Here is a 23459-nt window from a genome sequence, read left to right as displayed (position 1 = left end):
CACCAATACTCAAGCCTCCCATTCTCCTAACTTGATGACCTTATGACATTAAAGGGGGTTCCCTAGACTCGTATTATTTTAGAATACATTTAGTAATATGGCTTTTGGCCTCTTAGGCCAAAAAAATCCATCAGGTTGGATTATTTTTTTATTTCCAAGCATCTGGAGAGCCTAGCCATAAAGGGAATATTAAGAAATTTAAGTACATTTTCTTAAACTAAAAGAAAATACAGCTAGTAGTGTCATGCCATATTTTACTCTAGTATAAAAAAATTCTATAAATTTCTTATGAATTCTCTTTGCAGAAAAATGCATAGATACACACATATGCAAATTTTTGAAAACAATGTTAGCAGGGGTTCTTGAATCTCCCAAAGTCTAGCCATGAGCTCCAGAATCCTTACCCTTAAATTAAGGTAATATTCATTACCATTATAAAATTATGCCCTTTAAAATAAAATTTATATTTAAATAAAAGTCTCAAAACATCCAAAACTTTTAATAAAATAAATTTGGAATCAAACAGTGTGTTTCTGTGTACTCTATATATTTAATATAAAAAGAAAATCCTTCTTTAGCATACATATACCCCCAGGTATATGCTAGCAGTTTTGTATTTGTTATTCTTGTGGAAGAAAAAAAATGTCATAATTATTTTGTGAGGTTTGTACAGTCTTTGTTTCTTAAATTTCCACTACAGGACAGAATATTCATATTTTTAAGATGTGATTGTTTAGGGCAGTGTTCTCTATCCACATTAAACTGCTAACCCATGAACTATCTTTCCTTCAACCAAAGCCAAAAGACAAAGAAGAAGATAAAAATAGAAATGAAAGGGGAAGGAAAAAGCTGGCATTTCAGAAGAGAGAAGGGCATGGAGGAAAACACAAGAGACAGGAAGTAGGGGATATTAAGAAATTCTTTTTAGAGTTAAGTTTAACACACACACACATCACACATTTTTGGCAGCGGTATCTTACCATCAAGTAAGCCAAAACTGGATGAACAATTCCAAGAATACTCTAAATCAGAACATATTCTTCTTTTTGAATACAGCATCAAATTAATCTGTAAATATCCTTATTTTTCAACGTTGTTTTTGAAAAATCTTGCACTATTGTTTAATTCTTATTTTTATTTGAGAACTATTAAGTTTAACCTAGAAAAAGCAAAATATTAATTATTGCTAGTGACATCCAAATTGCTTTTTTTCTAATACAGATGAAATAAAACACCAAATATGTTTAAAAGGTTTTATTAATAAATGCCAAATGGAAGTGAAGAATAACAATTTAGTTCCAAAAATTAGAAACTACAAGAATATCATATTTAAAGAAGGAAAGTAAATTGTTCATCCTCACAAATAAAACATCCTGGATTTCACATAGATAAATTAGTAAATTATATCTAAAATAGTGTACAAAGATTAGAATCTTCTGGGGTTTTTTTTCCTCCTAATTGCAAACAATTTTTGAGTGATATATTTTGTTTCCTAGTATTTCCTATAATCTAACATAAAAAATATATTTTAGCTTAAAATTGCCCCAGGAGTGGAAGAGACTGCACTGCTAATTCGACAAATTGCTGACCACAATTTAATGACCTCGAAGAGGGATCCTCATGAATGGTTGGATAAATCCTGGCTTGAAGTTTCACCATCTAAGGTTTATTTCCTAATATATAAATTAGATATTTGCAAAGCAAATATAAATACATGTACTTGAATTCTTTTTCTGGTACCATTTTCTTGTTCTATCATGCTTGCATGAGCATATGTAACAATAGCCATAATGCACAGCACTTATTTAGACAGTTTTCCAGAATTATGAGTATCTTTCAATCTCATAGAACTGTTTTTTTAATAAATTTATTTACTTTTGGCTGTGTTGGGTCTTCGTCGCTGCACGTGGGCTTTCTCTAGTTGCAGCGAGCGGGGGCTACTTTTCGTTGTGGCACACAGGCTTCTCATTGCAATGGCTTCTCTTTGTGGCGGAGCATGGGCTCTAGGCACGCGGGCTTCAGTAGTTGTCGCTCGCAGGCTTAGTTGCTCCGTGGCATGTGGGATCTTCCCAGACCAGGGCTCGAACCCCTGTCCCCTGCATTGGCAGGCGGATTCTTCCAAGAACCTTTATTTGGTCACACTGAAATCTGATTTCAATATAATTTTCAAATGTCACAAAATAGTCTTTCCCCCCCCCCAACCATTTAAAAATGTAAAAACCATCCTTAGCTCTTGGCCTGTTAAAAGGTAAACAGTTACATTAAAATCCTGAAGTTGATTTGAGGGCAGGCGGATTCTTAACCACTGCACTACCAGGGAAGTCCCTCACAGAACTATTTTAATGGGATCTTTTATAATGAACTTTCAAATCTAACTTATTATAAGGTGATCTAATGGCTTCAATGTCTAATATTTTAAAAATATAATAATTTTTCTAATTCCTACATTTCAGCATTCAAAAATAGTAGGTATAGGGGCTTCTCTGGTGGCGCAGTGGTTGAGAGTCCGCCTGCCAATGCAGGGGACACGGGTTCGTGCCCCCGCCTGGGAAGATCCCACATGCCGCGGAGTGGCTGGGTCCGTGGGCCATGGCCGCTGGGCCTGCGCGTCCGGAGCCTGTGCTCCGCAACGGGAGAGGCCACGACAGTGAGAGGCCCGCGTACCGCAAAAAAAAAAAAAAAAAAAAAAATAGTAGGCATATTATGAGAATAGCAAAATTCTATCATTCTGTGATTTGTCAGTAACTCAATTATATAATTGAAAGTAGAGTTATGAAATAGTTATAAGATTAAATAGTTAATTTTTAGAAATTCCTTTTGTTTAAGCATAAATATTTCCAGGCTTTCATACCAACCTAGTGTTTCTGTTACCTTTATTTTTAATGTATTCAAATCCTGAAGCCATGAGAAAAGAATGATGAAGATCATTATGTACTAACTTGGAATGACCTTCAAAATATATTAAGTGAAATATGAAAGTTGCAGTGCAGAGCATGCAGCACACTACCATTGTGTAAAACAAGGGGAAATTAATATTTATATGTATTTGTTTGTAAATGAATAAAATATCTCTGGAAGGATACCAAGAAATTATAACATTGATTATCTCTAGAGAGAACTGAGGTAATGGAGTAGGAATGAGACTTTTCACCGTATACCTTTTAGTGCCTTTTGAATTTTACCTACGGAAAAAATAAAATTTTAAAACAAATAAATAAAATAGTCATATATATTAAATCATAGAACTTTTACATGCCTAACAGAACATAGCACTATCAACAAGTATGGGTATAATTAATTATGACATATATGTATGTATGTGCAATTTCCTTCCTACAAAGGCACGTCCAATCTACTCACATGTCTGTCATTTGATAAACTAAAAGAGGGTGCAAAAAGCCAGTGTAACCCAGAAAAAAAAAAAAAAGAAATTTGGCAATAAAGGTGGCTGCTACATTTCTAGACATTTATGAGATCTCTCTGAAAATGTATATTTTTAGACTGTTAGGGTCAGTTCTGGTTGATAGTAATTCTTCCTGTACTTTTCACAATAAGCCTTTCCTGAAATTATAACATCTGTTAGATATCATAAACATAGCTCATTTAACCAAACCATGATAGTATATGGTCTACAAAGGGAGAGCTAAAGAAATCTTGAGCTATATAACTAAGTCCCCTAAAACAGCGGTCCCCAACCTTTTTGGCACCAGGGGCCGGTTTCGTGGAAGACAGTTTTTCCACGGACTTGGGTGGGGCGGGATGGTTCAGGCAGTAATGCGAGCAATGGGGAGCGGCAGATGAAGCTTCGCTCGCTGGCCCTCTGCCACCTCCTGCTGTGCGGGCGGGGGGCTGGGGAACCCTGCCCTGAAAGGTAGAAGAGCTGTCATTAGATAAAACGATCGCCATTTGAAGGAAATGGACTGTAACGAGTCTCTTTGGATGAGTGATTAGACTGAATGAACTTTAAGATCCTTCCCAATTCTGGGTGTATGAATCTTAACTGACAAACAAGTTTCCTTCCTCCTAGCCATACTTTTTCCCCCCAAGCATCTCAAATTGAGTGGTAGGTGCAACAACAAAAATTTTAATCTGCTGGAGTGAGTAGAGTAAGAAAAAAACCACTGGCTGATTATTCCTTACACTTTTTTCTAGGAAGAAATGTACTTACTTGATTTTCCAAGTGTTAATCCATTGGTGGCTCAGCTCATGTTAAATAAAGGACGTTCACTGAACTGGATACTATTAGCAACTCTTTGTCAACTTCGGGAACTCCTACCTGAAGTTCCAGAAAAAGTGTTAAAGGTAGCTATTTGAGATCCATATTCTTCTATGAGTTTATTTCCTTTGCATTTGAGTATCTATTTTTACCATAAGGGTTTTCAAAATGAAGTTATCCAAGTTTGTTTTGGACTTCACAGAGCAAAGAAATGATTTACTTAAACTAAATTTCATACAGAATTCTCATTGGTCGTCAATCACATTATATATTTTAAAGCTATCTTATATAGATAATTCTGTACAGATCATTTATCACACTTCAAATCATTTTGAAGTGTTATACTGCCCACAGATATTCAATTACACACTCTATTCATATGTGTTTACATTATCTCTTCCAAATAATCCTGAAGCCCTTCTTTATAGTAGTAGCTAAAGAGAACTTTAGCCTTATCAGTAAGTTTCTTTAATTTTTATGAAGGAAATGGTATTCATGTAAATTGTGTAACTAAAACTTTTATTTTAAATGATTAGAAAATAGATGCAAATTACAATAAGTTTTTCTTTTAATGGAGCCTAATTAAGTTATGTTCTCACTACATGGATCAATATAATACCTTTGGATGGACTCCTTATTTATATTTTTCCTTATTTCCATTTAGATAAGTGTCATCACTTATATTTACTTGACTGATGTTTATGTTGTATTTTTATTATATTAATTAATTTTTAAATTTTTTTTAGCATTTTTGTGACATCACTTCCTTATTCAAGATTAGTCCTTCTGTAACAAAATCACCTCAAATTTCATCACCTCAGGAAAATAGGAATCAAACTAGTGCCTTTACTTCTCAGACTTCAGCTTCTGGCTCTTCAGATTCTGTCATTCAAGAACATAATGAATATTACCAATATTCAGACTTAGGAGAGACAGTGCATGAAGACACAAACACCGCTTCAAATTATAACTCTTCCCTTATGAAACTAGAAGAAATGCCATGCATTTTACCACCTGTGACTTCTTACAATCAGACCAGCTACTGGAAAGAGTCCAGTTGTAACCCTAACATAGTGCAGAATAATTCTTTCCTGACTAATATAGAAGCAAGGAATGTGTCTGGTAGTTCCTTTCTGAACCAGAATGATTCAGAGTCAGATGTCTTTTCTTTGGGTCTAACAGCAATGAATTGTGAAACCATGATATCACCAATTGACACTCAGAAGAGAGTTACCCCTAACTTTATAAATTATCAGAAAAAGGGAACACATGAAGCAAAAGGACCTACAAATAAAGAATTGTCTGCCCCTGTCTTTTCACTAGAGGGTTCTCAATCTCCTCTTCATTGGAACTTTAAGAGAAATGTATGGCAACAACAGAATCACTCATTCAACTTACAATATGGTGCAGAGCAGAATACATGTGACAAATGGTACTCTCAGAAAGGTAATTTATTCACTAATCAGCAAAAATGTCTGTCGGATGAGTTAGAAGGCTTCATATGTGAAAGTTCAAATGCTGAGACTAAAAAGACTTTCTGGAAAGAATCACCATCCGTCCCCAGTTTGGATTTATTTTGTGCTTCTGATTCTAATGTAAGTCAAAACGAATTCAACAGTCTTTATTTCTACCAAAGAGCTGGAAAATGTATAGGACAGAAAAGGCACTCTGTATCTTCATCTAACCCAGGAGACAAGAAATCATTAACAGGTAATACTGTCTATAGTTGATAAAACTACTCTCTAATGTAATTTTAAAAGATAGACTCATCTCCAAGTTAAAAAATTTTTGGTTTAATTACTACACTTAAGAATCTTCAATAACTTTGGCATCAAAGAAAATCAGAATTCTAATTATAGACTTTTAAGAAAATAAAGGCAAAGAAAATAGGTCAAATTCTCGTAACTTTAGATGAACTAAGCATTTAACTTAAGAAGTTACAAGTAAAAACATGGAACAAATCTAAGTCAAGAAGAAGACTAAGATTAACAAAGATTAAATAAAGAAATTAGTGAATTAGAAAAGTAGCCTCTCTGTCAAGCAGGGATATTTAATGAGCTAACATTTATTAAGAACTTACTATATTTTCTTTATGTGGATTTTTTAATTTTGACAATCCTATTAAATAGATACTACTATTGGCTCTCTATTTTACAGTTGATGTTTCTGAACATTTAGTCATATCAATTTTTTAAAAGAACAATTTTATTTTCTCACTTCTGGTAATTATACCTTTTATTTCTGTGTTATTTCTTATTGCCTTGGCCTAAGCATTTATAACAAAATATTAAGTTCTGATGCTCATACAAAGGTGGCCTTACTATGATGGGGAAAAAACAAAAAGAAAGGAGAAGCTGGAAGCTTCAAAACTCCTCTTTTGCCCAGGCCATTTTGTGAGGCCAAAAGGGGCCCAGAAAATCTTATATTCTTTGTTTTATTAAAAGAGAAACACTCGGGGCTTCCCTGGTGGCGCAGTGGTTGAGAGTCCGCCTGCCGATGCAGGGGACACGGGTTCGTGCCCGGTCCGGGAAGATCCCACGTGCCGCAGAGTGGCTGGGCCCGTGAGCCATGGCCGCTGAGCCTGCGCGTCCGGAGCCTGTGCTCCGCAACGGGAGAGGCCACAACAGTGAGAGGCCCGCGTACCGCAAAAAAAAAAAAAAAAAAAAAAAGAGGAACACTCAAACTATATAAGTCCCAGACTCACAAAACTTGGATTTGGTCCCACTTAATAGTAATAATTTGTTTTGTTCCTGATTTTAAGGGAAAATATTCTATCCCTAGTTTTGTAAAACTTTTGTGAGGAGTAGATGCTGAATTTTATTCAAACTCTTTTTGGTCCCTATTGGGGAAAATCAAACATGTTCTCTCTGTTGACATTAATGTAAATGTTTACACGTTTACTAATAATCATTTTTGTCATTTCTGTGATAAACCTAATTGGCTTTTTTTTAATATCTTTATTGGAGTATAATTGCTTTATAATGTTATGTTACAGTTTCTGCTGTACAACAAAGTGAATCAGCTGTATGTATACATATATCCCCATATCCCCCTAATTGGCTTTTAAGGAATGATTTTTTACAATATGCTATTAAATATGGTTGCTAATATTTATTTGATTTTCATATCTACATTCATAATGAAATTAATTTATTGTGCTCTATTTGTACTCCGTAACAGTCTGACATGAAGGTGATTCTGGCTTCATAAATGAACTGGATGAAAATATCATCTTTTTTCCACCCTGGAACAAATTAAGCATGTGAATTACTGTATATTTTTTTAACATAGGGCATCCATATGTATGAGATAACCCATTTTTTCAATGAGAAGATCTCAGAAATTATTTTTTAATAAATTTTAGTATTTAAGGTTTTAGGGATATAGATGGAATAGTCAATGTCTACCTATATTTTAATTCATTAATTTAGTTATAAATATATTTTAAAATCATATATAAATAATGTTGATTTAAAAATATTGCTTTTTTCCACTTTGCAATTATTTTTATAAAATAACTTAATTCAAACAGAACAAGAATAAATTTTTTTTTTTTTTGTGGTACACGGGCCTCTCACTATTGTGGCCTCTCCTGTTGCGGAGCACAGGCTCCGGACGTGCAGGCTCAGCAGCCATGGCTCATGGGCCTAGCTGCTCCGCGGCATGTGGGATCTTTCCGGACCGGGGCACGAACCCATGTTCCCTGCATCGGCAGGCGGACTCTCAACCACTGCACCACCAGGGAAGCCCTAACAAGAATCTTTGATGCTAGTATCTTCATTATCACTACGGCAACTTTTGACTTTTTTACTGTGGTTTTCCATAGCACATCATTACCTCCAAATATGCTGTTTAAGATGTAACACTTTTTGAATTCATATTGATGCAACCCTAGAAAATTTGTCCAGAGCCATTGGTATAACCTCAAGATAATTTTCCGTTTGTTCTGAATGTATATTTGTGGTCTCTATGATAAAATTATTGATTTCATTTCCTTTTTTTTTTTTTTTTGCGGTACGCGGGCCTCTCACTGTTATGGCCTCTCCCGTTGCGGAGCACAGGCTCCGGACGCGCAGGCTCAGTGGCCATGGGTCACGGGCCTAGCCGCTCCGCGACATGTGGGATCTTTGCGGACCGGGGCACGAACCCACGTCCCCTGCATCAGCAGGTGGACTGTCAACCACTGCGCCACCAGGGAAACCCTGCATTGCCTTTTGAATTTGCTTATAATGGCACCCAACTTTGGCCATTGAGATTATATGGCCAGGAATAATTACTACTGTTTAAAATATTTCAGCCTCCCTTTTTATTGATTTAATGAATCACTCTCTATAAATATCCAAATCTAGAATAGTTCAGGCTAATGTGTCATATATAATACAATCATAAAAGATGAGTCTATACATGATCACTACCTATCATATATCAGAGCTCAGGATAAATTTCACAACATTACAGATATGCATTAAGAAACAGGCTTAATGAAGGAAAACTTAAAAACAAGAGTCTTAAATCCAGGGAGATTTAATTGTTTGTACAAGGCATGAGCATACAAATACAAATACATGTATCTAACACTAATCAGTATTGGGCCTTTAAGAACAAGCACATATATGCTAAAAAAATGTAATTTTTAATAATTATTTTATCTCAGTTTGGAAATTTTAACACTTTGTAAATACATGATGAAGAGACAGGATCCACTTGAACAGCTGGAAAAAAATACCTACACGTATTATTATCAGAAATAAAATGGTTTTCCTTTTCCTCCTTTTAACAGATTTCACGTGCTCACAGCTACCACCATTCAAAAAACAACGTCTAGTATATGAAAAAGTCCCTGGTAGACGTGATGGACAAACTCGTCTGAGGTTTTTTTGAAAGAAAAGATAGTGCTGCATGCCACATTTCATTCTTTTTTATGATAAACCAGTAATAAAATGATTTAGGTTTGCTCATATATCAACAAAAATGCAATTGTTCTTTGATGTTCTCGGTGTTTCTACATTAAATTTTCATAATATATATCTTGCCTTATATCTTTGTAAGTAAAGTATTCTAATTAACATAATATAATATAACATAATATAACATAATATTGTTATAATCCAAATAGCTTCACTTAAACATGAAAAGCCTTTTTTTTTTTAAGAGAAATAGAAAACCTTGCCAGATGTATATCAAAGGGTTGTTTGTTGTCTCCTGAAGGGCCTGCTGCCTCCACCTTTCCTCCAGCAAAAGCCTTTGAAATGAGCCTCCATCTCAGTCTGACCCTCTGAGTCCAGGAGTGAAGATCACCACAGTCAACACTCCACTACCAAGAAAGTTAAAACCTAGGGCAAAATTGAAGTTAGAGAACTTCCAATTTAAATGCTGTCTTCATAAACAAAAATTTCAAACAAACCACTAAGAGAAAATATTTGCGACCCACATGACAGAAAAAGGGCACACATTCCTAATATACAAAGAATTCCTACAAATTGATAGGAAAAAAGACAACCTAATAGAAAAATGGGAAAATATATGAATAGATATTTCACAGAAGAAACAAGAATAGCCAATAAACATTTGAAACAATATGCATCTTCATTATTTATTAGGCAAATGCAAATTAAAACAATAAATTACTGCTTTTTCACGTATCAGATCAGCAAAATTTTTGAGAATTCCAGTGTCAGCATATGGGAGAAAGAACGCTTTCCTGTATTGTTGGTACATTTGGGGAGGATAGTTGGTATATTTTTACATGATGATTGTAGGTTTCTAATTACTATAGTATTTGTATTCCATTGAATACATTTAAAAGAAAGATGTAATAATTTTATTTTAAAATGTCAATATTTCTAGTAAAATTTTATTCTTTGCAACTATTCAAAGTTCTGATGAAACTTTTACATGTCAACTCTAAAATGGATGTATGTGGATTTGGGACGTCCTTTTTGCAAAAATGTTTGAAGACCACAAGCATTCTCTCTCTCTCTTTCCTGGCTTCTGAAATTATCACCCTGTTACTACCAAAATTGACCTCTACCTTTTTAGACCCAAAGGACATTCAGACATCACCTCACTTGATTTCTCTTCAGTGTTTTGATACTGTTAATCACATCCTCCTTTTTGAAACTGGCTTAACTTGACTTTAAACCAACTCTCTTACTCTTTTATTACACTTTTATTTATAGGATGTTTGGTTTTGCTTGGGTGTGTGGAGGGTGGAGACTTCAAAAAGAAACTATTTCTGGAAATTTTATTGGAATTTCTGTTGTGCTTTCTTAAAGTTTTGGCAGGATTTCTCCTAAACTAAGGTAAGGCTGTCTTACCAGTTTGCGGATCTCCTTGATCCCATCTTTTTTTTTTTTAACTTTTTAAATTTATTTACTTATTTATTTATTTTATTTTTGGCTGCATGGGGTCTTCATTGCTGCACGTGGGCTTTCTCTAGTTGTGGCGAGCAGGGGCTATTCTTTGTTGCGATGCGCAGGCTTCTCATTGCAGTGTCTTCTTTTGTTGTGGAGCATGGGCTCTAGGTATGCAAGCTTCAGTAGTTGTGGCACTCAGGCTCAGTAGTTGTGGCACACAGGCTTAGTTGCTCCACAGCATGTGGGATCTTCCTGGACCAGGGGTGGAACCCGTGTCCCCTGCATTGGCAGGCAGATTCTTAACCACTGCGCCACCAGGGAAGTCCCTTGATCCCATCTTTAATCAGCTTGCAGAGGAGAGGAGTTTCTTTACAGGCCCTAGACTGGGGCAAGCTTAGGCCAAGCTATCAACACCCACTCCCCTGCTTCCTCACCAAATAGAGTGAAAGCGTCTTGAGTCCTCCTGCCTGTATTTCTCAATGATGCTCGGTGTTTAAGGACACATTAATTCTGCCTGGGTCTGGAGCAGCCTCTAGTGCTGTTGCCCATCAGAGGTATTACTGGGGGGCAAGTCTTGTGTTGGTAGCCTGGGAACAGAGGATAAAGTAAATGAGTTCTGCTTCAGCAGAGCACTCCTAGGGAGCGATTGTCACATGACCGATTGGGTTGGTCCATAGGAGAAGCCTGAAGGGTTTGGATAGGTCCTTGTTAGGGGGTCAGAATTGTCAGTCCAGCCTCCAAGATCCTCTCCCAAACACCATATCACATGGAATTATTTAGAATAGGCCCAACTTCCCAGGTTGGCTCTTGCCATGGAAACTTTGATTCTCTGAGAGCGTTTCCCCGTGAGGTTTTTCATGTTCTAAGGGGAGTTACTTGCCCTTAGATCTATGACTGGTAGTTGTGATGCTCACCTTTGAGGGCTTTTGAGTGGCCTTACCCCCAAGTTCCTAGGCCCAGCCCAAACTCTGTAGGACTCATCAGAACATCAGCTGTCCCTTCCAGTTGTGGGTGGACATAAGATACTCCTTCCCTCGTCAGTGAGACTCAGCATACAACTGGGGATCAACACCAGGGTGTCCCACGCCTTGCCTCTCACAGTAAGAGCCCGGTTATTCTCCCCAAATAACAAGCCTGCCCTAAAGCAAAGTATCCAACAATCTTAATAAATGGAGTAGCCTAGGTTGGAGGGGATGGGGGGTGCAAACTGTAGCAATCCAAAATGAAAGCTGAAAAAAATACGTTTTCTGTCTTTTGCTTTTTTATTTCGTTTATCATTTTTACCATACAAGAATTTTAAATTCCATACTTAATTAAATTATTTATTTATATTGCTTATTTATTTAAATTTAATTTGATCATCAAGTATACACATCTTCTCTTTTTTGATTTCTGGGTTTCCTGCCTTGCTTATGAAGCCCTTTTTTACCCTGAAGTTACACAACTATTCTCCTAACTTTTCTTCTAATGCTTTTTTATCACCTTTCTTTAACCTATGTGGAATTTTTTTTGCATAGTATAATACAGGCCCAATTTTATTTCCTTCCAAATGCATAGCCAATAATGCCAGCACTATCTGTTAAATTAACTATACTTTCCACTGGATAGAAAAAAAAAGTCAGGTCTATTTCTGAACTATTACGATCCATCCAATCATCTATTTTTCTAGTCCTATACTACAATAATATTATTTTGAATTTTTTGTTTTGAATATTTTGGTTTTTTAAGTCATATTGTTCTGATTCAGCAGCTTCAAAGTAAGTTAGTATCTGGTAAGGCAAGTTTCACCCTCCCATGTTTCATACACACACACGCACGATTTTGTTTTGTTTTAATTTACTTATTTATTTTTTATTTTTGGCTGTATTGGGTCTTCGTTGCTGCATGCGGACTTTCTCTAGCTGCAGCAAGTGGGGGCTACTCTTCGCTGTGGTGCACGTGCTTCTCATTGCGGTGGCTTCTCTTGTTGCAGAGCACGGGCTCTAGGCCCGCTGGCTTCAGTAGTTGTGGTGCATGGGCTCAGTAGTTGTGGCTCACGGGTTCCAGAGCACAGGCTCAGTAGTTGTGGCGCATGGGCCTAGTTGCTCTGTGGCATGTGGGATCTTCCTGGACCAGGGCTCGAACCTGTGTCCCCTGCATTGACAGGCGGATTCTTAACCACTGCACCACCAGGGAAGCCCACATGCACAGTTCTAAAAGCTATCCTTGGACACTTGATTTTCCATATAAACTTTTAGATATTTTAACCAGTTTCCCTTAAAAAATAAAATAGGAATTCCACTAAATTTATATAAATTTCAGTAAGACTGCATTTTAATGAAATTGTCCTAATATCCTGAAATTTATTTGGACCCTGTTCTATAAACATCAGTAAAATCTTTTATGATTCTTGCACTTTTGTTAAATGTATTTTCAAGTATTTTTTATAGTTTTGTCATTAAAGTGGAAATGGGATAGTTTCCATTTCTATTTTTTTAAATTATAGTTGATTTACAAAGTTGTGCCCATTTCCATTTTTAACTAGCTATTGTCAGTGTAGAAAATGCTTTTTATTTTTCTATATAAACTTTGTATCCAGCCAGCCTCCCAAATTGTAATATTACAAATTCAAGTATTTCTTCTACTAAACTGAGTTTTCAAAGTGTAAAATTATATAATCCATAAATACAGATATTATTCCTTCTTAAATGTTTATGCCAGCAAGTCATTTGATGAAATCCAATAGCTGTTCTGAATAAAAACTAAGTGAATTAGTGAAATAAGAGAAGGAAATTAAAGATGATAAAGACAGTTTACTAAAATCAACAGCAACTTTCATATTACATGGTGAAATGTGGAAGCATTCAGCATATTAGGAACAAACAAAACACTTTTTATCACCACTATTATTCAGCACTACTTTGGAAGTCTTAGCTAATGCAGTAAGATGAAAAAATGAAATGATGTAAACATTCTCTTCTTTAAACCCTTCATGTAATGAATGACATTGATAGATTTGCTTATGTTGAATTAGCTTTGTAAGGTTGTATCTTCTCTTGATAAACTACAGAACCTGACTTGCTTATATTTAAGACGTTATCTATACTCATAAGTGAGATGTCTATAGTTTTCTTGTACTATCTTACCAAGTTTTTGCCAAAGGGAAAGTGAAATCAAGAGATTTTTTTTGACACATAAAAAGCTCTACATAATTAACGTATACAACTTAATGAATTTGGAGATACGTATACACCTATGAAACCACTAATACAATCTATGCCATAAACTTACCCATCACCTCCAAAAGTTTCCTCCTGCCTTATTATTTTTTGTGATAAGAACAATTAACATAAAATCTACCCTCTTACCAAATTTTAAAGTATCCAGTACAGCAGTGTTAACTACAGGCACTGTGCTGAACAGTAGACTTCTAAGATATACTCATCTTTTATGGCTGAAATTTTGTTTTTTGTTTTTGTTTTTCGTTTTATTTGTCTGTGCTGGGTCTCAGTTGCGGCACGCGGGATCTTTTAGCTGCGGCATGCAGGAATCTTTTAGTTGCGGCATGCAGGAATCTTTTAGTTGCAGCATGCAGGCTCTTAGTTGCAGCATGTGGGATCCCTGACCAGGGATTGAACCCGGGCCCCCTACACTGGGAACATGGAGTCTTAACCACTGGACCACCAGGGAAGTCCCGAAAATTTATTTTTTAATGGAGATTTTTTTTTAATGCTTTTTGTTGTTAAGATGGAGAATGGAACATGTTTAGATGCTGATAAAAGGATGCAGTAGAGAAGCTGAAGATAAAGGAGAAAAAGGCTAACTGATAGTGTGACATTTCAGAGGTGAAACGGATCCACAGAATAAGAGGGTTAGAAAAAGGACACCTGAATTTTGATCGAATGGAAGGGATTCAGATCACTTAGATTTGGAAGTTTAGTGGCTGGAAGTTAAAGAAGTTCCATCTTATGACTTCTACATTCTCTACTGTAACACTACTTATGTTCAAATATATTCTCATTTATTTATTTATGGATTTATACATAGCTATTTCAAAGAGCAAATGTTGCCAGTAATTGAGATATTTCTGCATGTTATACATATATCTGTTTTTCACAAAATTCTATGAGGGCTTGTAAACAAAAATTTCACCTCCCACTTCCAGCACTCAATCTCACAAGCAAACAAAATCTATGAAGCCTTAACACAAAATCAGACACAAAATGTTGCTGTCATTGGCAGAAATTAAGCAGAAATTTTATTTCCAAGCTCTTCAAAGATTATAACAAACACATATAAAGTATTCTTTTAAGTGTCCCAAATTAAATCAGAGGCACATCATCAAAGTAAAACACTTGTGACATCGAGAGTTCATTTAGGTTGTAATATTTTCACATCACTTTTTTTTTAATCATTTGCAATATTCTGTAGATCACATTTAAACATTGTTTTAAAGACATGAAATAATTTAGTATTTTTTTAAGTAAAACCACCATTATAAAATAGAGGAACTTAAGAAGACAAAGATCAAATCTGCTTCATATACAGGATGGGGCAATCTAATAAACAACACAACATTAATCCTTTCAAACAAGTTTGCTAAGAAACAGCTCCCATATTTAGTGTTAAAAATAAAACAATCTTCTCATTTAGAAAAATCAAGACATCATTTGATTAATAAAGCCCATTCTTCCCCCAATTTTATACTTGCTTATCTTCATTTAGAAATTATAAATTCATGAGAAAAGAACAAATTTTGTTATGGTATAAAAATCTTAGTCGGGAACAACAAATTACAAATATTTAATTTTTTTAACAAACAATACTGTTTTCCTTCCCAAAATGTAAACATCTAGTAAATAAAACATATGTAACATTCCAGGTATAGAAACACTAGAAATTCACTTAATGAAAGAGGTGTATTTTGGTATATTTGGTGGTAAGGTTTTTGTTTAAGTATAAAGCACTTCAACAAAGAACCAGGCCATTATTATTTAAAATCTACTCCTTCACCCAGTTTCCTTGAGTAGAAACTCATAAATTTCCATAGAATTTTGGCTAAAGGACCAGGCCACAGGAAAGGTCCTGTGAAATATCTAAAAGTCATTTGGCTGGAGAAGTGTGTTCTTGAGATTTGGAGGCAGTCATTCATCACTTGGTGCTTGAAAGCATTCCTCAGCGGACTTCCTCCCTATTGGAAAGAGAATTTGGTAGGCTTTCACTAAGTAAGATTTATATGTAAAATTAACTAGTCATCGTTTCATAGGTCACTTTAGGGTTCTCAAAGAAGAAAATAACATGTTCATACCAGAAAATCCAAACTACACCATTGAATGTGTAGGACCCACGAAAGTGCTCTGTAAACAGAAAAATGCTGTGCCAGCATAAGACTATTATTTTAATACCATAAATGTGGACAGTTTCCATTAAAAGGTACAAGAGTACCTGATAGTATGATTACTTCCTTCTTGTAAATGTGAATAATTTCCTTTTCAAGTATATGAAAAAAGACCTAAGATGATTACTTCCTGTATAAACACCCCTTAGAACATGTAATTTGAAATATATTGGCCCCAAAAGACTCTAATAATTTATGCCCTGCCCTGCTCCCCCACCTCCAAAAAAAACAGTGAAAATGTGCATGAGACCCCATACAACACACTAGAACCCAGGAAATTTATTATAGGCCACCAAAGAGGTGTTTTCATTTCAAGAATACATTTTTAAGGTTCTTTTAACCCTACTCACACTTTCCCCAGTTACTCCATCTCTTCCTCCATTAAAACACAGAAATACATTCTGAAAGCTTCTAGGAAAGAAATCACAGCTGGTGATAGGACCAAGTCTCCTCTGGGGAGTCCTTAGTCCCAAGAGTAACAAGTCAGTTGATAGCACCAAGCAACAAATCACAACTGCAGGATGGTGTAAGGACAGAGAAGATGGTATTGAGGTCAAGAAATTATTATCGGCCAGCTCAGTTCAAAAGCTCAAGTACATAAGGATATTAGCATCTCATGAGTTAGTGCAAAGAGCATTGAGACTCTTCTACTTAGATGTATTCCACAAGCAGGAAGGTTAGAGTCACCCTTCAGGGAAAGTTGTGCGTTTTGCTGGGTTTATCCAAGAACAGTAGGTATTTAAAACTCAGTTGCCCAAGTCCTTTGGGAAGCCCCATGATAATGCCATGGCCCCAAGACGGCCTGGTGTATCATTACTCACCAGTCTTCAGAGTAAAGCACAGGATCTGGGCTCCCGAAAGGGGTTGCTTCCGGCTGGAACACCTACCAGCAGGGCGTCCTTGCAGGCATTCTGCATGCAGTACTGTTGAAGCTCTGCCGCCGCCTGAGAGACCTGAAACAAAGGGACAAGAGCTTGACAAGCTGCTCACAGCCAGATCCATCCAGCAGTCACTTGAGACTCTGAAAAATGACCATACAACCTGACAAAGGTCATACTTTGTACAACCTCCAAGAGTCTTTTTTGCTGAAAGTTCTAATAATTGCACTCCAAAGAGGAAAGGTTACTATTTCTATAACCTTGATTTAGGGTATTTTTGGTTTAGTGGCTTACTCAACAAAGGAAAGATAAAGCCGTATCTTTCATCCATTTAGAATTCTAGTTTTGAGACTGAATTTGTAAAGAAATAGCTTATCCTAGTGTGCCCTTTACAAATTTTCACTTATAAAGCATGCATTGATATATCCAGGTCTGCCATGTGAACAGACTATTTTAATGTTTACAAGGCTGGATGGAGCCTTATCTGGTCTGCTCAAAACAAGTGACGAGGTCCCTCCATCATGGTTTTTTGTTGTTGTTGTTGTTGTTTTGCGGTACGCGGGCCTCTCACTGTTGTTGCCTCTCCCGTTGCGGAGCACAGGCTCTGGACGCGCAGGCTCAGCGGCCATGGCTCATGGGCCCAGCCGCTCCGCAGCACGTGGGATCCTCCCGGACTGGAACACGAACCCGCGTCCCCTGCATCGGCAGGCGGACTCTCAAACACTGCATCACCAGGGAAGCCCTCCATCATGTTTTTGAAGCAGAACAGCTTATTGGTTAAGAGTGCAGTCTCTGGACAAGTTACTTAACTTCTCAGTACCTGTTTTCTCATCTGTGAAATGCATTTAGTAACAGTGCCTACCTCCCTGAGTTGATGTAATAATTAAATGAGTTGATGAATGTAAAGCACTTAGAACAGTGTTGAAACTAGTTAGCAATCATTTGTGGCAGACTGCAGAAACAGTCACAATATTTTGCAGCTCCTACCACCAAGAAGTAAAGTCTTTATCCACCCCTTGAATCTGGGCTGGCCTTGAAACTTACTTTGACCAGGACAATGGCAGAAATAATGGGCAAGTTCCAAGCTTAGGCCTCAAAAGCCTTTGCAGCTACTTCTCTTGCTATAGTTGCAACTTAAGACCACCATCAAATGAGCCCAAGCGAGCCTACTGGAGGTCTTGTGGAGGAGAACCAGTCAGCCAAACCCCAGCCACCTGCCTACTAACCTCCAGACATATGAGTGAGGCCATCCTAGATCATCCAGCCATCAGCCAACCCTCCATTTGATGGCAGATGCACAGAGAGCCCAGCAAAGACCAACAGAACTATACAGCTGAGCACAGCTTAAACTGTTGATCCAAGACTTGCGAGTTTATAAAGGTTGTTTTAAACCACTAAGTTTTGAAGAAGTGTATTAGGCGGCACTGACACAATATTATTCTGCCTTTCTTCTTAGCCTTCCTTTGATGCATGGTTGTACTTGGAGGCTTTCCTTGCTTTCCATTTTTCTTGTACTGAAAAAGTGTTTTGTATAAAATCTCACCCATATTGTACAAAAATGTTCCAATTGCTGTCCAAGTATTACTACTAATTTGTGTTAATTTTCCAAGCTTCCAAATAACTGAAAAAAATCAATTCCTTAGGTGTCAGTTACTATCTAGTTTCTAGAATACTTTAGGAATTTTAGTTTCATTAATGTAATAACAGTTTACTTTATATCATATAAACATGTAATATAATATTGCCAAACTAATGTTTAACCTTGCCTTTCCCTCAACAGAAGTTCTGACATTTTCATGTTAATTATAATTGGAATTACTGATTATATATATATGTTATTAATTCAAAAGAAAGTTGGAACCAATTATGCTCATGCTTATTATCTCAGCTTCAGAGGGAACGAGTGAACTCCACACATGATGGGTGGAAAGAGACTGTCTCCCAGGACTCCCAGAGAAATGGGATTAACTGCACCCTAGCCTAAAGAACATGGTCAAAAAGTTAAGGTAAGGGAGAGGCAAAGCAAATGAGAGAAGAGTAAAGTGGTCAGCATTTCTCTAGCACTTTCAAGGGAAAGAAACTCTGGCCTGGGAGAATACAAGCCCAAACCCTTAGAAGTTGTATCCTCCCAATGGAGGTGGGATAATCCCTACCCAAATCATATGACTTTCCTTGGTTTGAGCCCAGGCTGACCCATCAACTTCTGAGAGACTTCTCCAAAGCAAAGAAGGGGTCCTTGGAAGGATACTGAGCATTGAAGCACTGGGAAGGGGTGCCCTCCATAGTATCCTAAGAAACTGGTATTCTGGTTTATTTACCAGTTAGTAAGTCTGTGAAAGAGAAGACGTCTCTGGGTGTGCTGAGAACATCCATCCATCACTGAGCCCTGAAATGAGTCAAAACAGACCCTGGAAGGTTGTGACTCCCTAAGGTGCTGCCTGAGAAAAGCCCTGCCAAGCACCCCAAACCATACTCCCACGAGGACACCATGCAAATAAGCTTATTATCTGTGTGACTTTGAGCTATTCACTTGACTTCTCTGTGTCTCAGTTTCATCACCTGTAACTACTTTTTAAATGTAGATAAGAATACCTTCCCCAGCTACTGCACAGGGTAGGCAGGCATCTGGCTCACAGTTTTTCTTTCCACTTCAGGTCCCCACATCATCTTAAACATTTCCAACAACCCTAGTTTCATTTCCCTGAGCTCCTCTCTTCAAACAACCTTCTCCTCAACAGCAGTAGTTACAGCCAACACCTGTAACTGCTCCACATCTGTAATTTCACACTCCAACATCCTGCCTTCCGATCACAATCTCTCCTGCCCATCCAGGGTGCTGCTTCCTTTCTCCTCACTACACCTGCTCTTTGACCTCAGGGGGAACATCTCTTCCTTTTTTGTCTGGCCCATCACAGGGAGGCTGGCTCTGTTCCTTCTCCATTCAGCCTGGGTTCAGCCTCTTTCCGGCAAGACCCTCAAATTCCTTGCTCTCCACTCCCATTTCTGTCTTTCTGGCAAAACTCGCCTGCTAACCCACTACTTGGATCAACTACCATTCACCTTGGGCACTCAGATTCCTGGGCAGCCAAATACTGCTGGAGACAAAAAAATAAATAAATAAAGTAGGACAATCAATCTCACAGTAGCTGGGTCTTCAGAATCACAAGGTGTCTATGATTGTGCCTGCTAGGGGGTCCTCTCCCATTCCCAACAGCACTCTCTCCCTCATCCTCAGCGCTTGTGACACCGTAAGTTCCCTTTTTTCTGCCTTAAAAGAAAACTTGGCCTCCTATTCCACAAAGAAAATTGTCATCATACAAGGTATTAAGCCCTTCTCTGGAAACATCTATGTTAACACATATCCTTCCCCCTGTCTTCCTGCCTCAGAAGGTGCCCCTCCAACCCCAGACCCCCTTAGACTCTACCTCCAGTTCCCCTTCTCCATTTGTTTCTCCCCTTCGACCTAAAAATACAGTGTGTTCCTTCCTCTCAACCTCAAAATACAGCTTTTCATTTCCTAAATTAAAAAAAAAAAGTTTCCTCTTTAAAACCAGATGTTTTTTTCAAAAAAGTCTTTCTATCCTATTACAATCTAGATTCGGCATCTACTACTACATATGTCACTGAAACCTCTTCTGCATTCCACAGCTTTCTCTCTACCTTGTTTTAGAATCAATTACATCAATTATTCTCTGAAATTATTTTATTTACTGGTTAGTGTGTTTATTGTTTATCTTTCCCACTAGAATGACGTATTCTCAGTACCTAGAGTAGGGCCTGGTACAAAGAAAAGGCACTATTGAGGTCCACAGACTATCGCAGCAGTGTCCATTCATTCACACACACATTCTACAAATAATGCTATATACTAGTTGGTAAACACAATTACACATCAGATGTTTTTTAATCAACTGACTAAACATTGGACACGTTGACTAAGCCCCAGAATTGTGAAAACCTCTCCTTCCTCGCTTCAGTACCCTTACTTTCCCTAGCTTCCCTTCTCGCGGCCGTCTCTTTCGGCGGGTCCCTGGGTTCCACGCTCTGGTCACTTCCTAAGTTTCACTCCCATACGTTCTTTCAGCCTCGTTCTCTGAGCTTCGGCCCAGGGAGCCAAACACCTCCCGGGCATCCCCTCAAAGTCCACGTATCCGAAAATTAACGCATCATCTCTCCTCCCTACCGTAGCGAATGGCAACGCCATCCATCCTGTCACCAGGCCAGAAACCCGAGCAGCGCCCTCCTCCCGCCTCATCCTATCAACCCATTACCGAGGCCCATCCATTCAGTCTCCTCCGCAGCTCTGGACCCCATCCTCCCGCACCAGCCAAGTCCGGGGGGTGGGGGGCCACCAGCACGTCGCCCGCATTCCTGGTGTCCTCGCGTCCGTCGGGCACCCCGAGTCATTGTCCCCATCACTGAAACGTGACCGCGCCGGGGCTCTCGGTCCCGGACCGCCCTCGCGGGGACAGGTGAGTTTCTCGCGAGCGCCAGGGTCCGGGCCCGGCCCTGCGCAGACTCCCACCGCCGGAGGCCGAGCCGCGAGCCTGGTCGGGCGCCGTCCTCAAGGCCGCCCACCGCGTCCGGCCACCCGGCTCGCTCTCGGGCCGGCCCCGCAGCTGTCCGCCCGGTCGCGGCCTCCTCCTCCCAGGCCCGCTGACGGTCGGGCGGTCTCCGCACCCCGAGGCCAGGCGCCGGCGCGGGCCTCACCTTGATCCTCTCTACGCCGGCCTCCAGCTTGAGCTGCTCCACCAGGCGCTGCAGGGCGCTTACGCTGGCCCCGGAAGACATGGCGGCGGCCTGGGCTCCGAGCGAGGGAGCGAGCCGGTGGGCGGGCGGAGACGCGAGGCCCCGAGGCCCGGCGCCGCCCCGGGGCGGAGAAGCCGCTGCGCCTGCCCCGCCGCCCGCCGGCCGCTCCCGGCCTCGCCCGGCAGCCGCTCCCCTCAGTGGCAGACGCAACTGGTAAGCGACGCCTTGGGGTCCCGAGCTGACTGACACCTAACTCTGCGTTCTAAGCAGGGAGGGCGCCTGCGTCTACCCCTGGCCCCCGACCCGCGTCGCGGGGCCCACACAGGGCGCCCACCTACGAAGCTTCTAGGAGGAGCAGGAGTGGGTGTGGGGGATGGAAAAGGCGAAGACGCTCTCCTGGAGACTCGGAACTGTGACTGCGTGTGGATGGAGCAAGGTGTGGAGAGAGTGGCAGAAATAAGGGGCCACGTGTGAAGGCTTCGAAGCCCTGCGAGGGAGTTATCCTCGGGTAGGTGAGGACGGTCGATGGGGTTTCCATGCAACAGAAACAGGTTTCTGCGTTAGCCTGTGACTGTGTGACGGGAATCCTAGCGGTTGACCCGGCAGGGTCAGTAAAGTAAGCAGGGTAGAATCGCAGACCCTGACATCTTTGCAGAACATACAGAAGAAAATTAAATTCAGCCCCCCTTACTGCCGTCTCGCCGTTCAACTGTAACCATTGTTTCTGTTGTGCTGCATTTTTTTTATAGTGGACATTAGTTTGTTTCACAAAACTGGCATCATTACTATATGTAAAACGTGTGGTTTTTGTGTTTTTTTAAATTTATTTATTTTATTTTATTATTTATATTTGGCTGCGTTGGGCCTTCGTTGCTGCACGAGGGCTTTCCCTAGTTGCAGAGAGTGATTGCTACTCTTCATTGCGGTGCGCGGGCTTCTCATTGCTTTGGCTTGCCTTTGTTGCAGAGCACAGGCTCTAGACATGTGGGCTTCAGTAGTTGTGGCATGTGGGCCCAGTAGTTGCGGCTCACCAACTCTAGAGCACAGGTTCAGTAGTTGTGGCATGTGGGATCTTCCCGGAGCTGGGCTCGAACCCGTGTCACCTGCATTGGCAGGCGGATTCTTAACCACTGAGCCACCAGGGAAGACCCAAATGTGTGGTTTTTGTTGATTTTGTTTTTCGCTTAATGTATTATGAATATTTCCTTATTATTCTTGTGCGCCATTGTATTTGTTAGAACCCGCTTAAACTGAGTAATGCAAAAAGGTAATACACTGGCTTGTGTAACCGAAAAGCCCAAGGACTTTAAAGTAATGGGTTTAATTGCCCAAATAATAGCTGTAGGGCTCTCATTCTCCATCTCTTGGCTCTGCTTTTTCTGAGTGTTGGCCTTGTTTTTTTCGATGGTAAATAGACTCCCTCTAGTGCTGGGAAGGAAAGTTTCATGCTTTTATTGCCCCAGCCTAGGAACCCCAGGAGCAGTAGCACCTCTTTTCTGTCTTTATAATTGCTGCAGCAAAAATCACCAGAATGGACCTCACTGACCTTATTGAGTCATGTGTCCACCCATGAACCAGTCTATTTGAAGGCAAGGGTTTGTATGTTGTTGGAATGCCCGGATTAGCTGCCCCTGGCCGAGAGCAGGATGTGGGCTGGGGTCAGCCCCACCTCTGGTGGGCCCTGTGGTGTGCCACCCAACTTCCCATTTAGGACCAAGGCATTCATTGCCCCACCTGCCGGGAGTAGCAGCAGCTGATGCCTCTCAGCTGAGTCCTTCTGGAAACTGCCCTTAGCCCGAGAACCACCCCTCCCAGGGTCATCTCTCATCCAAGGACGGATGTGTGGGATGCACAAGATCTGCACCCCAACCCCCTTGCCTCAA

At 39.5% G+C, this 23459-nt stretch overlaps 2 protein-coding genes across 2 annotated transcripts in view; one reads left to right on the top strand and one right to left on the bottom strand.

The window, feature by feature from the left end:
* SHOC1 (shortage in chiasmata 1) overlaps positions 1 to 9097 on the top strand; it is a 76205-nt gene extending 67108 nt beyond the window's left edge. The window contains exons 24-27 of the mRNA XM_060101787.1: positions 1533 to 1664; positions 4153 to 4302; positions 4963 to 5926; positions 8997 to 9097. Of these exons, the coding sequence (XP_059957770.1) occupies positions 1533 to 1664; positions 4153 to 4302; positions 4963 to 5926; positions 8997 to 9097 (1347 nt within the window). The remainder of the gene's footprint in view (positions 1 to 1532; positions 1665 to 4152; positions 4303 to 4962; positions 5927 to 8996) is intronic.
* A 5684-nt stretch (positions 9098 to 14781) lies between these two features.
* GNG10 (G protein subunit gamma 10) lies at positions 14782 to 21679 on the bottom strand. The gene is made up of 3 exons (XM_060101297.1): positions 21538 to 21679; positions 16771 to 16902; positions 14782 to 15742 (listed from the first exon to the last, which is right to left on the bottom strand). The coding sequence occupies exons 1-2, from the start codon at positions 21616 to 21618 to the stop codon at positions 16777 to 16779; spliced, it is 207 nt and encodes a 68-aa protein (XP_059957280.1). The 5' UTR covers positions 21619 to 21679; the 3' UTR covers positions 14782 to 15742; positions 16771 to 16776.
* Positions 21680 to 23459: the final 1780 nt, after the last annotated feature.

The sequence above is a fragment of the Mesoplodon densirostris genome, chromosome 6 (assembly GCF_025265405.1).
Source record: "Mesoplodon densirostris isolate mMesDen1 chromosome 6, mMesDen1 primary haplotype, whole genome shotgun sequence".
Taxonomy (NCBI): Eukaryota; Metazoa; Chordata; class Mammalia; order Artiodactyla; family Ziphiidae; genus Mesoplodon; species Mesoplodon densirostris.
The sequence above is the reverse complement of the archived record's forward strand: the minus strand, read 5'-3'. Positions and strand labels throughout refer to the sequence as shown.

What these genes read in the sequence shown, in the direction of transcription:
- GNG10 (XM_060101297.1), bottom strand. Translation starts at nt 21,618, where the DNA reads ATGTCTTCCGGGGCCAGCGTAAGCGCCCTGCAGCGCCTGGTGGAGCAG. An exon ending in CCGGCGTAGAGAGGATCAAG is followed by an intron (nt 16,903 to 21,537) that starts GTGAGGCCCGCG and finishes CCTTTGTTTCAG; the next exon opens with GTCTCTCAGGCGGCGGCAGA.